Raw genomic sequence first — 17,588 nt, 5'->3', positions numbered from 1 at the left:
ACCATCTGTTAAAAAGGCTGTCTTTTTTCCATTGGATATTCTTTCCTGCTTTGTCAAAGATCAGTTGGCTGTATACTTTTGGGTCCACTTCTGAGTTCTCAATTCTGTTCCATTGGTCTATGTGTCTGTTTTTGTGCCAATACCATACTGTCTTGAGGATGACAGCTTTGTAGTAGAGGCTGAAGTCTGGGATGGTGATACCTCCCGTTTTGGTTTTATTTTTCAGTATTACTTTGGCTATTCGGGGTCTTTTGTGGTTCCATACAAATTTTTGGATAGTTTGTTCTAGTTTTGAGAAGTATGCTGGTGCAATTTTGATTGGAATTGCATTGAATGTGTAGAGTGCTTTAGGTAGTAATGACATCTTAACTATATTTATTCTTCCTATCCATGAGCATGGAATGTTTTTCCATTTCTTTGTGTCTTCTTCAATTTCCTTCATAAGTTTTCTATAGTTTTCATCATACAGATCTCTTGTATCCTTGGTTAGGTTTATTCCGAGGTATTTTATGGTTTTTTGTGCAATTGTGAATGGGATCAGTTTCTTGATTTCTCTTTCTGTTGCTTCATTGTTGGTGTATAAAAATGCAACCGATTTCTGTACGTTGATTTTGTACCCTGCAACTTGGCTGAATTCTTGGATCAGTTCTAGTAGGCTTCTGGTGGAGTCTGTCAGGTTTTCTATGTAGAGTATCATGTCATCTGCGAAGAGTGAAAGTTTGACTTCCTCTTTGCCAATTCTGATGCCTTTGATTTCCTTTTGTTGTCTGATGGCTGATGCTAGGACTTCCAGCACTATGTTAAACAACAGTGGTGAGAGTGGACATCCCTGTCGTGTTCCTGATCTCAGGGGGAAAGCTCTCAGTTTTTCCCCGTTGCGGATGATGTTAGCTGAAGGCTTCTCATAGATGGCTTTGATAATGTTTAAGTAGGTTCCTTCTATCCCGACTATCTCAAGAGTCTTTATTAAGAAGGGATGCTGTATTTTGTCAAATGCTTTTTCTGCATCTATTGACAGGATCATATGTTTTTTATCTTTTCTTTTATTGATGTGATGTATCACATTGATTGTTTTGCGAATGTTGAACCAGCCATATAACCCAGGAATGAATCCCACTCGATCTTGGTGGATGATTCTTTTTATGTGCTGCTGGATTCTATTTGCAAGGATTTTGTTGAGGATTTTTGCATTTGTATTCATCAAGGATATTTGCCTGTAGTTTTCTTTTTTGCTGGATCTCTGTCTGGCTTGGGAATCAGAGTGATGCTGGCTTCATAAAATAAGTCCGGGAGTTTTCCTTCGATTTCTATTTTTTGGAATAAGTTGAGAAGAATTGGGATTAATTCTGTTTTAAATGTATGGTAGAATTCCCCAGGGAAGCCTTCTAAACATATCTTTTTAAAAAATGTTTATATGACCAATGTCAACGGAATGATTGGCTGTGTTTTCTTGTTTCTGTGTTTTATGGTTTCAGGTCTAACATTCATTTTGAGAGGTGTGTGTGTGTGTCTGTGTGTGTGTGGTGTAAAAAAGTGGTCCAATTTTATTTTTTCATATGTTGCTGTCCAGTTTTCCCAACTTCATTTGTTTAAGAACTTTTTCAAATTACGTATCCTTGACTGCTTTGTCATAGATTAATTGACTGTATAAGCCTGGGATTATTACTTGGGTCTTTATTCTGTTCCATTGATCTATATGTTTATTTTTATGCCAGTACCATACTGTTTCAATTACTACAGCTTTGTACTAAAACTTGGAATTTGACATTGTGATATTTTCAGTTTTGTTCTTTTTCAAAATTCCTTTGGCTCTTCGGGGTCTTTTGTGTTCCATACAAATTTTATTATTTGTTCTAGTTTTGTGAAAACTTTGGCATTCTGATGAGAATTGTCTTAAATCTGTAGGTTGTTTTGGGTAGTATGTACATTTTAACAGTATTGGTTCTTGCAATCCATAAACATGGAATATCCTTTCCATTTATTTGTGTTATCTTCAATTTATTTCTTCAAAGTTTATAGTTTTAAGAGTCCAAGTCTTTCACGTCCTTGGTTCAGTTTATTCTAAGGCATTTTATTCTCTTCAGTGCAATTGTAAATGGTATTGTTCTTTTTTTTTAATTTTTCTTTCTTCTATTTCAATATTAGTGCATAGAAATGCAACAGATTTCTGTGTATTAATTTTGCACTTTGCAAATAGATTGAATTCATTTATCAGTTCTACTAGTTTTTGGTGGAGTCTTTAGGGTTTTCTATATATAGTGTTATGTTATCTGCAATGAAAGTTTTACTTATTCCTAGCCTATTTGGATGTCTTTTATTTCTTTCCCTTATTTAATACTTGGCTAGGACTTCCAGTACTATGCAGAAGCAAAGTGTTGGGAGTAACTATACCAAAATAAAAAGGTTTTCCATAAGTAGCCGTCAGCAGAACAAAAAGGAAATCTACTCAATGAATTAAATATATTAAATAAAGATTTAATATCCAAAATGTGTAAATAACCCACACAAATCAACACCAAAAACAATTACAAAACAATTACAAAAATGGACAGGGGACCTGAATAGACATTAATGCAGAAAAGACATACAGATAACCAACAGACACATGAAAAGATGCTCAACATCACTCATCATCAGGAAAATACAAATCAAAACTACAATGAGACACCACTTCATACCAGTCAGATTGGTTAACATTAACAATAGGAAACAAGTGTTGATGAGGATGTGAGGAAAGAACAGTCCTTTTGCACTATTAGTGGGAATGGAAACTGGTATAGCCACACTGGAATATAGTATGGAGGATCATCAAAAAGTTAAAAATAGAACTACCTTATGACCCAGTAATCACACTACTAGGCATTTACCCAAAAATACAAAAACAGAAATTCAAAGGGATATATGCATTCCTATGTTAATAGCAGCAGTATTTACTATAGCTAAATTAAGGAAGCAACCCAAGTGTCTACATATACATATATATATAATGGAATATTATTCACCAGTAAAATAAAAAGAATGAAATCTTGTCATTTGCAATGATATGAAAGAAACTAGAGAGTATTATGCTAAGAAAATAAGTCAGTCAGAGAAAGACAAATATCATATGACTTAACTCATATGTGGAGTTTAACAAATGAGCACAGGAACTAAAAAGGAGAGAGAGAAGGGCAAACCAAGAAAAACTGTTAACTATAGAGAACAAACTGATGGTTGCCAAAGGGGTGGTGGGTGAGGGGATGAGTGAAGTAGGTGATGGTTATTAAGAAGTGTACTTGTGATGAGCACTGGGTAATGTATAGAATTGTTGAATCACTATATTGTACACCTGAAGCTAATATAACACTGTATGTTAACTATGCTAAAATTATAAATAAATAAATAAATAACAAAATTTACAATTCACAAGAAAAACATCATAAAAAATAAGTTATATAGGAGAGTGCCGGCAAGATGGCGGAGAAGTAGGGAGCTCCGTGCATTTCACTTGCACCCATCTCTCAGAGAAGGCCTGAAGTCATAGGACACTGAGCCACAGGAGTTTGGGAAGAGAAAGAGACAGAGTACACTGGGAAGGAAACCTTATAAGTGCGTGAGTGCAAACTGGGGAAGATAAAAGCGGGACAGGACCCAGAGATACGGAGGGAGAGGAGGGAACCCGGCTTGAGTACAGCTGCGGTGACCCATGGTGAGCCGTGGTGAACTGCCACAGTCAAGCCATAATGAGCTGCCCCAAGTCAAGGGGAAAGGAAAGAGAAGTAGAGACTGCTCATAGAACCGTCCCTGGAGAAGAGAAAAACCTTGGCTTGGAAAGAGAGTTTTTTAGTTCTGACCGGGGTGCTGACTTTGAACTAGGTGCTCCAGGTCCCAGAGGATGCCAGGAAAAACTGCTCTGCTGGGCTCCCGGCACCATCCCTGGCAGCTGCTTGGATGCTGCGGGCTTGTCGCTGCATTTCCTGGGATTGATCCCCAGGAACACGGAGGCAGAGGGTCGAGGCTGAGTTCCCCAGACGGGCCCCCACCAGCGCAGAGGCCTTGGATCTCAGGTTGTACCAACCACTTGACCTCAGCAGATCTGAGGCTGCAACACTCCCCCCCTCCCCTCCCCCACTCAACCCCTGGCAGCAGGGAGGCAGCAAACTGCGGGACTGTGTTTCAGGCGGTATAAACAAACCGCACTGACTGGGACCTGGAAACAAAGCAGAGCGTGGGGCATACAACTCAGCCCACCTTGGCTACTTCCTCAGCACAGGGAGGTTGGACCCAAAAGAGTGATTTGCAATGCTTGGTTGAGAAGGGACTGGGGCGACGCCATTTTTCTCCCCACAACCACCAAGGCGGGCCTCAGGGAGCAGCCAGAAGGAAACTGTGGAGGCAAGACATGCCTACACCAAACCACGAACATCATCACCAGAGAATTGTTTTTTATTGTTTTTTTGTTTTTTTTTTTACCTGAGCTTAGGGCAAGACCAACATGGATGCACTGCCATGATTAATCTTAGATAATTCCTTCTATTCAGATATAATCTCCCTTTTCTCATTTGTAACTCTCCACTCTGCTGGTCGGGGCACTCTGGTCACTGGTTGACTTAAACAGTCACATTTAATCCATTCTCTAGATGTACACTCTACACCTCCACCACTACCTTTTTCTCTCTCTGGAGTAATCAGACTATATAGTTTCTCTGAGTACATCTTCGTCCCTTTTGCATTGCATCTAAACATATTCTACGATTTCTCCCTCTGAATCAAGCCTCGTAGTCTCTCTGCCTCATCATTTCATTACCAATTTTGCTTCCTCCCCGACCTGTCATTTTTTTCTTTGTATATGCTCTTCCATCAACACTGCATAAACATGGCTATTTGTAGCTGGGAATTCTGGTTTTATGCTTTTAGACTGTCCTTTGTCTTTCCGGTTTTCTCTTTTTTCTTTTCTTTTCTTCCTTTTACAATTTATTATTAATATTACTTTTTATTTTCATTATTTTTCATCCCCCTTCCTCTTTTTTTTCTTTTTTGTATTGCTTTGTTTTTTGTTCCCTCCTTTCTTTCTTTCTTTTTCCCTTGCAGTTTCTGTGTTTATTAGATTTCTCTGTGTGTTTGCATACCTTTGTTACCTGTGTGGTTGTCTGTCTTTTTTCTTTTTCAGGGCTACCTTAAGAAACAAACCAAAGTACACATGGTGGGGAGTCCCAAGTACCACTACGAGAAGGAAAACAAAATAACCAAAGTCTCAACAAGAGAAACCAAAAGACACCATTCAAAGAACACTTCCTGAACGGACAGGCCAGAGGGCCCTCTTTAATACAGCAACACCTACAGAAGCAGAGTGCATAACAAGCTTTTAAAATTAGCAAGAGATAGAAAGCTAACCCAAATGATGAAACGTAAGAACTCTCCTCCAAAGAAACTCCAGGAAGAAATGAGAGCTAAAGAACTGCTCAAAACAGATATACACAACATAACTGAACAAGAATTTAGAACAATAGTAATAAAATTAACCGCTGTGCTTGAAAAAAAGAATGGAAGACATCAGAGAAACTATTGTTACAAAGACTATGGAGCTTAAAAATAGTTGTGATGAATTAAAAATTATATAAATGAGATACAAAATAAAATGGAGGCGTCAAATGCCCAGAATGAAGAGACAGAAGTAGAATAGATTTAGAAGAAACAATTCTACATAGAAAAAGAGGAAGCTGAGAAAAAGAGAGATAAACTAATCCAGGAATACGAGAGGAGAGTTGAGAGCTCAGGGATACAATCAAATGGAACAATATCCTTATCATAGGAATTCCAGAAGAGGAAGAAAGAGGGAAAGGTACTGAAAAAGGCTTGGAACAAATTATAGCAAAGAACTTCCCCAACCTGGGGAGAGAAGTAGATGTTGAAATCCAAGAGACACAGAAAACTCCCCTCAGATGTAACTTGAATCAACCTTCTGCATGACATATCAAGTGAAATTGGCAAAATATAAGGAGAAAGGGAGAATATTGAAAGCATCTAGGGAGAATAGTGCCCTAACATACAAAGGGAAACTTATCAGAGTGGTGACAAACCTATCTACTGAAATATGGTAGGCCACAAAGGAATGGCAGGAAATCTTCAATGTGATGAACAGAAAAAATATGAAGCCAAAAATCCTCTATCCAGCAAGTCTGTCATTCAAATAGAAGGAGAGATAAAAGTCTTTCCAAATAAACAAAAATTGAAAGAATTTGTCACCAGTAAACCAGCCCTACAAGAAATCCTGAGGGGGACTCTCTGAGGGAAATGTTGCAAGGAATGCAAGATACGCACCACCACAAGCATGAATCCCACAAAGGACACAATGACTCTAAACCCATATATTTCAATAATAACACTGAATGTAAATGGGCTGCATGCTCAAAGCAAAAGACATAGGGTAGCAGAATGGATAAAAAAAAAATCGATCTATTTGCTGTCTACAAAAAATTCATTTTAGATTGAAGGACACCTTCAGATTGAAAGAAAAGGGGATGGAGAAATATCTATCATGTAACCAGAAGTCAAAAGAAACCTGGAGTAGCTATACTTATATCACACAAACTGGACTTTAAAGTAAAGGCAGTAACAAGAGATGAAGAAGGGCATTCTATAATAATTACAGGGTCTATCCATCAGGAAGAGCTAACAATTTTAAATATCTACACACCGAATATGGAGGCACCTAAATATATAAAACAATTAATCACAAACAGAAATAATCTTATGGACAAGAATGTGCTAATAGCGGGGATTTTAACATTCCACTTACAGCAATGGAGAGATCAATAGATTGATAAAATGGATACATTTTTAGAGACAGAAAATCACTAAAGAAACAATGGACTTAATCGATCTTCTGCACGACATATCATAGTGAAAATGGCCAAATACAAGGACAAAGAGAGAATTTTGAAAGCAGCTAGGGAGAAAAGGGCCCTCACATACAAAGGGAAACCTATCAGAGTGGTGACAGACCTATCTACTGAAACTTGGCAGGCTAGAAAGGAATGGCAGGAAATCTTCAATGTGATGAACAGTAAAAATATGCAGCCAAGAATCCTCTATCCAGCAAGCCTGTCATTCAAAATAGAAGGAGAGATAAAAACCTTTCCAAATAAACAGAAATTGAAAGAATTTGTCACCACGAAGCCAGCCCTACAAGAAATCCTGAGGGGGATGCTCTGAAGGAAAGGTTGCAAGGAACAAAGATACCAGAGACACCACCACAAACATGAACCCTACAAAAGATACAAAGACTCTAAACCCACATATTTCAATAATAACACTGAATGTAAATGGGCTGAATGCTCCAATCAAAAGACATAGGGTAGCAGAATGGATTAAAAAACAAAATCCATCAATATGCTGTCTACAAGAAACTCATTTTAGACGGGAAGATACCTTCAGATTAAAAGTAAGGGGATGGAGAAATATATATCATGCTACAGGAAATCAAAAGAAAGCCGGAGTAGCGATACTTATATCAGACAAACTGGACTTTAAATTAAAGACAATCACAAGAGATGAAGAAGGGCACTACATAATAATTACAGGGTCCATCCATCAGGAAGAACTAACAATCATAAATGTCTACGCACCGAATATGGGAGCACCTAAATATCTAAAACAATTAATCACAAACAGAAACAAGCTTATAGATAAGAATGTGCTAATAGCAGGGGACTTTAATACTCCGCTTACAGCAATGGATAGGTCAACCAGACAGAAAATCACTAAAGAAATAATGGACTTGAAAGACACATTGGACCAGATGGATCTGACGGATATATTTAGAACTTTACATCCTGAGGCCAGGGAATTTACTTTCTTCTCAAGTGCGCATGGCACATTCTCCAAGATAGATCACATACTGGGACATAAAGCAGCCCTCAATAAATATAAAAGAATAGAGATCATACCATGCACACTGTCAGATCACAATGCTTTGAAACTTGAAATCAATTACAGGAAGAAGTCTGGAAAACCGCCAAAAACATGGAGGTTAAAGAACACCCTTCTAAAGAATGAATGGGCCAATCAGGCAATTAGAGAGGAAATTAAAAAATATATGGAAACAAATGAAAATGAAAACACAACAATTCAAAATCTATGGGATGCGGCCAAGGCAGTCCTAAGAGGAAAGTACATTGCTCTCCAGGCCTATTTCAAGAGATTAGAAAAAGCACAAGTCCAAAATCTAACAGCTCACCTAAAGGAGCTAGAGGCAGAGCAACAAGAACGCCCTAAACCCAGTAGAAGAAGAGAAATAGTAAAAATTAGAGCAGAAATAAACAACATAGAGACCAAAGAAACAATTGAACAGATCAATGAAACCAAGAGTTGGTTTTTTGAAAAAGTAAACAAAATTGACAAACCTCTAGCCAGGCTTATCAAAAAGAAAAGAGAGAGCACCCAAATAGACAAAATTATGAATGAAAATGGACTTATTACAACCAACCCCTCAGAAATACAAGCAATTATCAGGGAATACTATGAAAAATTATATGCCAACAAATTGGACAACTTAGAAGAAATGGACAAATTCCTAAACACACACTCACTACCAAAATTCACACGGGAAGAAATAGAAAACCTGAACAGACCCATAACGAGTGAAGAAATCGAATCAGTGATCAAAAATCTCCCAACAAATAAGAGCCCTGGACCTGATGGTTTCCCTGGGGAATTCTACCAGACATTTAAAACAGAATTAATCCCAATTCTTCTCAAGCTATTCCAAAAAATAGAAGTCGAAGGAAAACTCCCGGACTCATTTTATGAAGCCAGCATCACTCTGATTCCCAAGCCAGACAGAGATCCAACAAAAAAAGAGAACTATAGGCCAATATCCTTGATGAATACGGATGCAAAAATTCTCAACAAGATCCTTGCAAATCGAATCCAGCAGCATATCAAAAGAATCATCCACCAAGATCAAGTGGGATTCATTCCTGGGTTACAGGGCTGGTTCAACATTCGCAAATCAATCAATGTGATCCATCATATCAATAAAAGAAAAGATAAAAACCATATGATCCTGTCAATAGATGCAGAAAAAGCATTTGACAAAATACAGCATCCCTTCTTAATAAAGACTCTCGAGAAAGTTGGGATAGAAGGAACCTACTTAAACATCATCAAAGCCATCTATGAGAAGCCTTCAGCTAACATCATCCTCAACGGGGAAAAACTGAGAGCTTTCCCCCTGAGATCAGGAACACGACAGGGATGTCCACTCTCACCACTGTTGTTTAACATAGTGCTGGAAGTCCTAGCATCAGCCATCAGACAACAAAAGGAAATCAAAGGCATCAGAATTGGCAAAGAGGAAGTCAAACTTTCACTCTTCGCAGATGACATGATACTCTACATAGAAAACCCGACAGACTCCACCAGAAGCCTACTAGAACTGATCCAAGAATTCAGCCAAGTTGCAGGGTACAAAATCAACGTACAGAAATCGGTTGCATTTTTATACACCAATAATGAAGCAACAGAAAGAGAAATCAAGAAACTGATCCCATTCACAATTGCACAAAAAACCATAAAATACCTCGGAATAAACCTAACCAAGGATACAAGAGATCTGTATGATGAAAACTATAGAAAACTTATGAAGGAAATTGAAGAAGACACAAAGAAATGGAAAAACATTCCATGCTCATGGATAGGAAGAATAAATATAGTTAAGATGTCATTACTACCTAAAGCACTCTACACATTCAATGCAATTCCAATCAAAATTGCACCAGCATACTTCTCAAAACTAGAACAAACTATCCAAAAATTTGTATGGAACCACAAAAGACCCCGAATAGCCAAAGTAATACTGAAAAATAAAACCAAAACGGGAGGTATCACCATCCCAGACTTCAGCCTCTACTACAAAGCTGTCATCCTCAAGACAGTATGGTATTGGCACAAAAACAGACACATAGACCAATGGAACAGAATTGAGAACTCAGAAGTGGACCCAAAAGTATACAGCCAACTGATCTTTGACAAAGCAGGAAAGAATATCCAATGGAAAAAAGACAGCCTTTTTAACAGATGGTGTTGGGAGAACTGGACAGCAACATGCAGAAGAATGAAACTAGATCATTTTCTCACACCATGCACAAAAATCAACTCAAAATGGATAAAGGACCTGAACGTGAGACAGGAAACTATCAACACCCTAGAGGAGAAAGCAGGAAACAACCTCCTTGACCTCCACCGCAGCAACTTCTTACTTGACACATCCCCAAAAGCAAGGGAATCGAGAGCAAAAATAAACTGTTGGGACCTCATCAAGATTAAAAGCTTCTGCACAGCCAAGGAAACAACCCAGAAAATTAATAGGCAACCAACGGAATGGGAAAAGATAGTTGCAAATGACATATCAGATAAAGGGTTAATATCCAGAATCTATAAGGAACTCACCAAACTCCACGCCCGAAAAACAAACAACCCAGTGAAGAAATGGGCAGAAGACATGAACAGACACTTCTCCAAAGAGGACATCCAGATGGCCAACAGACACATGAAACGATGCTCAGCATCCCTCCTCATCAGGGAAATACAAATCAAAACCACACTGAGATACCACCTCACGCCAGTCAGAGTGGCTAAAATGAGCAAATCAGAGAACTCTAGATGCTGGCGAGGATGTGGAGAAACGGGCACCCTCCTGCACTGTTGGTGGGAATGTAAACTGGTACAGCCCCTCTGGAAAACAGTGTGGAGGTTCCTCAGGAAACTAACAATAGAACTCCCTTATGACCCAGCAATAGCACTGCTAGGAATTTACCCAAGGGATACAGAAATGCTGAGGCATAGGAGCACATGTACCCCAATGTTCATAGCAGCACTCTCCACAATAGCTAAAACATGGAAAGAGCCTAAGTGTCCATCAACAGATGAATGGATCAAGAAGATGTGGTTTATCTATACCATGGAATACTACATGGCAATGAGAAACAATGAAATCTGGCCATGTGTAGCAACATGGATGGACCTTGAGGGTGTTATGCTGAGCGAAATAAGTCAGGCAGAGAAGGACAAATACCATATGTTTGCACGTATAGGAGGATTAGGAGGAACTTGACGGAGGACCAAGGGGGAGAAGAAGGGCGGAAATGGTGGGGGAAAGGGAGAGAGGCAAACCATGAGAGACTCTTGAATGCTGACAAAAACTGAGGACTGATGGATGTGGGGGGGAGGGGGGGATGGGCATGAAGGAGGGCACTTTGGGGATGAGCACTGAGTGTTATGTAGAAACTAATTTGACAATAAGCTATTTGTAAAAAAAAATAAATAAATAAAATAAAATTAGTACATTAGGGAAAAAAAAAAAAAAAAAGAAACAATGGACTTATATGACACATTGGACCAGATGGATTTTACAGATATGTTTAGAACTCTACACCCCAAGGCCATGGAATTTACTTCCTTCTCAAGTGCACATGGCACATTGTCCAAGATAGATCACATACTGGGACATAAAGTAGCCCTCAATAAAAATAAAAGAATTGAGATCATACCATCCACACTTTCAGATCACAATGCTATGAAACTTGAAATCACACAGGAAGAAGCCTGGAAAACCTCCAAAAACATGTAGGTAAGAGAAGGCCATACTAAAGAATGAATGGGCCAATCAGACAATTAGAGAAGAAATTAAAAAATATATGGAAACCGATGAAAATGAGAATAAAACAATCCAAATTCTATGGGATGCAGCAAAGGCAGTCCTAAGAGGAAAGTACATTGCACTCCAGGCCTATTTCAAAAAACTAGAAATAGTTCACGTACAAAATCTAGCAGTGCACCTAAAGGAACTAGAGGGAGAGCAACAGGAGCACCCAAACTCAGTAGGAGAAGAGAAATAATACAAATCAGGGCAGAAATAAACAACATAGAAACCAAAAAAACAGTTGAACAGATCAACGAAATCAAAAGTTGGTTTTTGAAAAAATAGACAAAATTGACAAACCCCTAGCCAGGCTTCTCATAATGAAAAGAGAGAACACTCAAATAGACAAAATCATGAATGAAAATGGACTCATTTCAACCAACCCCTCAGAAATACAAGCAATTATCAGGGAATACAATGAAACATTGTATGCCAACAAACTAGACAACTTAGAAGAACTGGACAAATTCCTAAACACTAAAATTCACACGGGAAGAGCTAGAAAATCTGAACAGACCCTTATATAGTGAAGAAATTGAATCAGTTATCAAAAATCTCCAACGAATAAGAGCCCTGGACCAGATGGCTTCCCTGGAAAATTCTACCAGATATTGAACACTGAATTAATACCCACTCTTCTCAAGCTATTCCAAAAAAATAGAAATCGAAGGAAAGCTTCTGGACTTATTTTATGAAGCCAGCATCACTTTGATTCCCAAGCCAAACAGAGACCCAGCAAAAAAAAAGAGAACTATAGGTCAATATCCTTGATGAATACGGATTCAAAAATCCTCAACAAGATACTTGCAAATCAAATTCAACAGCACATAAAAAGAATTATTCACCAAGATCAAATGGGATTCATTCCTACGTTACAGGGCTGGTTCAATATTCAACCAATCAATGTGATACATCACATTAACAAAAGAAAAGATAAAAACCATATGATCCTGTCGATAGATGCAGAAATAGCATTCAACAAGATACTGCATCCCTTCTTAGTAAAGACCCTCAAGAAAGTCGGGATAGAAGGAACTTACCTAAACATCATAAAAGCCATCAATGAGAAGCCCTCAGCTAACATCAGCCTCAATGGGGAAAAACTGAGAGCTTTCCCCCTGAGATCAGGAACACGTCAAGGATGTCCACTCTCACCACTGTTGTTTAACATACTGCTGGAAGTCCTAGCATCAGCAATCAGACAACAAAAGGAAATAAAAGTATCAGAATTGGTAAAGAAGAAGTCAAACTGTCACTTTTCTCAGACAACATGATACTCTACATCGAAAACCCGACAGACTCCACCAGAAGCCTACTAGAACTGACCTGTGAATTCAGTAATGTAGCTGGATACAAAATCAACATACAGAAATCGATGGCATTTTTATACACCAACAATGAAGCAACAGAAAGAGAAATCAAGAAACTGATCCCATTCACAATTGCACCAAAAAACATAAAATACCTAGGAATGAATCTAACCAAATATATAGGAGAGCTGTATGATGAAAACTATAGAAAACTTATGAAGGAAATTGAAGAAGACACAAAGAAATGCAAAAATATTCCATGCTCATGGATTGAAAGAAAATAGTTAAAATGTCATTACTACCTAAAGCAATCTACACATTCAATGCAATCCCATTCTAAATTACACCAGCATTCTTCTCAAAACTAGAACAAACAATCCTAAGATTTGCATGGAACCACAAAAGACCCCAAATAGCCAAAGTCATATTGAAGAAGAAAACCAAAATGGGAGGCATTGCCATCCTAGACTTTAATCTCTACTACAAAGCTGTAATCATCAAGACAGTATGGTATTGGCACAAAAACAGACGCATAGACCAAAGGAATAGAATAAAGAACTTTGGACCCACAAATGTATGTCCAACTACTCTGAAAAAGCGGGGAAGAGCATCCAATGGAAAACAGTGAACCTTTTTAAGAGATGGTGGTGGGAGAACTGGACAGCAACATGCAGAAGAATGAAACTGGATCATTTTTCTCACACCATACACAAAAAATAAACTCAAAATGGATAAAGGACCTGAACATGAGACAGAAAACTATCAAAACCCTAGAAGAGAAAGCAGGATAAAAACTCCTTGACTTCAACCGCAGCCATTCCTTACTTGACACATCCTCAAAGGCAAGGGACTCAAGAGCAAAAATGAACTACTGGGACCTCATCAAGATGAAAAGCTTCTGCACAGCAAAGAAAAGAACCCACAAAACTAATAGGCAACCAACGGAATGGGAAAAGATAGTTGCAAATGATATATCAGATAAAAGGCTAGTATCCAAAATATATAAGGAACTCATCAAACTCCACACCCGAAAACTATAATCCAGTGAAGAAATGGGCAGAAGATATGAACAGACACATTTCTAAAGAGGACATCCAGATGATAACAGACACATGAAATGATGCTCAGTGTCCCTCATCATCAGGGAAATACAAATCAAAACCACACTGAGATACCACCTCACTCTGGTCAGAGTGGCTAAAATGAACAAATCAGGAGACTCTAGATGCTGGCAAGGATGTGAAGAAACAGGTACCATCCTACACTTCTGGTGGGAATGTAAACTGGTACAGCCCCTCTGAGGAAAACAGTATGGATGTTCCTCAAAAAATTAACAATAGAACTCCCCTATGACCCAGCAGTAGCACTGCTAGGAATTTACCCAAGGGATACAGGAGTGTTAATGCATAGGGGCACGTGTACCCTCATGTTCATAGCAGCACTCTCAACAATAGCCAAAAGTTGGAAAGAACCTAAGTGTCCATCAACTGATGAATGGATCAAGAAGATGTGGTATATTTATACAATGGAATATTACATGGCAATGAGAAAGAATGAAATCTGGCCATTTGTAACAACATGGATGGAACTAAAGGGTGTTATGCTGAGCGAAATAAGTCAGGCATAGAAAGATAGATACCATATGTTTGCACATATAGGTGGATTAGGAGAAAGTTAACAAAGGACGAAGTGGGAGAAGAAGAGGAAAAATAATTGGGGAGAGGGATGGAGGCAAACCATGAGAGACTCGTGAATGCTGAGAACAAACTGAGCCTGGGGGAAGTGGGAGAGAGGGGAAGGGGGGTGATGGGCATAGAGGAGGGCACTTGTGGGGATGAGTACTGGGTGTTATATGTAAACCAACTTGACAATAATGTATTTAAGGAAAAATGATAAGTAAAATATAACATGATTACAACTTAAAAATTATAGATAAATAAATCATATAAATAAATCATTTTCAAAAAATATCATAAGATCAGTTTTGTTAGACAAAGAAGAAGAAGAAGAAGAAGAAGAAGAAGAAGAAGAAGAAGAAGAAGAAGAAGAAGAAGAAGAAGGAGGAGGAGGAGGAGGAGGAGGAGGACTAAGACATCACTGTAAGGATTCTAAGCAGTGTTTCCTTGAATCCTGTGTAACATAGTATCAGAACTAATTTAGGTGTTTAAATTTACAACTTCCCTTGTATGAAAATTATCATGAAACAATGACTTACTTTTCTTATCTTGAACTCGATTTTCTCTCTCAAGTGTACCCATTTCCTGCCTACAAAGGAAAGAGATAATAACATGAGACACTCCAGTCATCTGAAGCTGAAAATACACTGAAAAAATTTTTTTCATTGCTCTTAACAGAAAGTCATTGGTAGATTTACAATTCATGTGTTAATTAAAATTAAATGCTGCTTACTCTGTTTCTGAAAAACTATGAAATACAGCTTATAATACTGTAAGAGTTGATGGATATGTTAATTAATTGATGAGGGGGATTCTTTTCACAAAGCATACATAAATCACATACACTTTAAATATTATAAAATTTTGTCAATTATAACTCAATAAAGCTGAAAAAATCCAAAAATAGCAAAAGAATAAGAAAGAGAATAAAAATCCATATTTTATGAAACATAAGGAATTACTAGATTATTATAGTAGGTATAATATCATAAATATATAGAACATATGTGCAATATAGTGAAATTTGGAACAATGTGAGGGAGAATATGAAAGCCAATTTATTTCTATGCTGTTCTTGATGAGGGAGGTAAATAAGGAGCTCCTACAAATTCAGAACACAAATTTACAATGACCTAGATTAATAAGTGCGGATTGGTGATGAGAGAAATAGAGATTGTCTCTACAGGGATACAATTCCACCCCAGAACAGGGAGTGAGTGGCTAAGAGAGAATGGAGTACCAGCACATCGTCTACTATTTCTGTCTCCCAGTCTCATAAACTTGAGGGGAAATATAGACAACGAATCTTGTAATGACCTGCCCACCTCAAAGAAGGCAATATAGACAACAGAGATGTGTTCACTGCAGAGGAAGGATATTTGGTGAGGAGGTAGTCTGAGATAACATGCCAAAAGCAACGCCTGAATCTTAGCCCATTTCTCCTCTGTATCTTTCCCAAAGAAATATACAAGATACACACATGCTATGTTATCTCACCTACTTCCATTCAAAGTACTAAGCACAAAGTTGCAAAAGTGAACTAGATAAAATAATTATAATAATAGTAATAATAATAATACAAAGAAAGCAGAAAATACATTATAGGCAGGTGGATATAATCTATTAATTATTGTTAAAAATAATTATTAAAATGTTTCCTAGCATAAAGCAGGAAAACAATTGAAAGAAATGACAAAATATTTAGAGAAATTAAAACAGCACTAAAAGCATCAATATGTAAAATCAATTATTTTTAAAACAAGCCAGCACATATAATGCATGCTTGAAATGAACATTAATTTGTAGAAAATGAGAATGTAGTGTGGTTAGAGAAAGAAAAATAAAACATAAAGAGATGATGTCAAACATACAGAACTGTTAATCTTAGAGATGAGAAGCACATAAATGAAACAAAAGCATTCAAAGATATACTAATATACCTGAAATAAAGACTTCAACCTGAAAATTGATTTTATGGGAAAAAAAACACAAATCATATGGAACATTGAGATATGTGATCGCTTCTGAACCTTAAGAATAATGATAAAATTCTAAAACATCTATGAGGGAAACATTGTGAAAATAATTCATCAGGGAGGTGAGCTTAAGGTAGTCCAAACTTCCACCTGAAGCCAAACCCACAAAATGGTGAGGAACATAGGGTAACAGGAATTCTATGACTCTCCAAGAAATGAAAATGGGTATTGTCAAATATCTTAGTACTGAGGGGATATAAAACCTATGAGTTCTTTAGGGAAAAGAACAAATCAGAAGATGATTGTAAAACCACATTTCAATATTATAAAATGCAAAGTCATGTTATAAAGAAGTTGTTGAATGATGAACCTAACCTGTTCAGCCAGCTCTGTGGTTGAGGGTCTGACCATAATTAATCTCATTTGAGTGTTGTTCTTATAAGAAGAGGTGATGTGAATACAGACAGGCATAGAGCAAATATGGTATGAAGACACAGGGAGAAGACAGGGACATAACCCAAAGTGAGAAGCCTCAGAAGAGACTAACTCCCCAGCACTTTGATCTTGGATTAGGTTTTTATTTCAAAGCAATTAGAAGAGCAACAGTGAAAAAAATAAGGAAAGCAAAAATAAGAACCTCATAATGATAAAAGCAATGACACTGTGACGTTCAGGGGAAAAAAAAAAAAAAACAGAGATCAGATCAACGGTTGCCAGGAGTTGCCAGTGAAGGGAAGAGTGATTAAAAAATATTCCATATCTTGAGATATGGATGACATGACATGACTATGTTTTTCTAAACTTATCAAACAATTTACCTAAAAAGTGTGAATTTTACTGTACTATTCCTCTATAAACCTATATTTTAAAAAGCCAAATGACTTAAAACAGCTCATACTATCTTTAAGCATATGTTTAAAATACTGAATTAAATGATAATATT

General features: G+C 37.5%; 1 protein-coding gene across 1 annotated transcript in view; it reads right to left on the bottom strand.

Moving 5' to 3' along the window:
- Positions 1–17,588, bottom strand: part of GCSAML (germinal center associated signaling and motility like) — a 45,365-nt gene that overhangs the window by 17,369 nt on the left and 10,408 nt on the right. The window contains exon 3 of the mRNA XM_039218798.1: positions 15,209–15,258. Coding sequence (XP_039074729.1) covers positions 15,209–15,258 — 50 coding nt within the window. The remainder of the gene's footprint in view (positions 1–15,208; positions 15,259–17,588) is intronic.

This window comes from Hyaena hyaena, unplaced genomic scaffold (genome assembly GCF_003009895.1).
Source record: "Hyaena hyaena isolate Hyena2069 unplaced genomic scaffold, ASM300989v1 scaffold_790, whole genome shotgun sequence".
Classification (NCBI taxonomy): Eukaryota; Metazoa; Chordata; class Mammalia; order Carnivora; family Hyaenidae; genus Hyaena; species Hyaena hyaena.
This window is presented reverse-complemented; position numbering and strand designations above follow the sequence as displayed.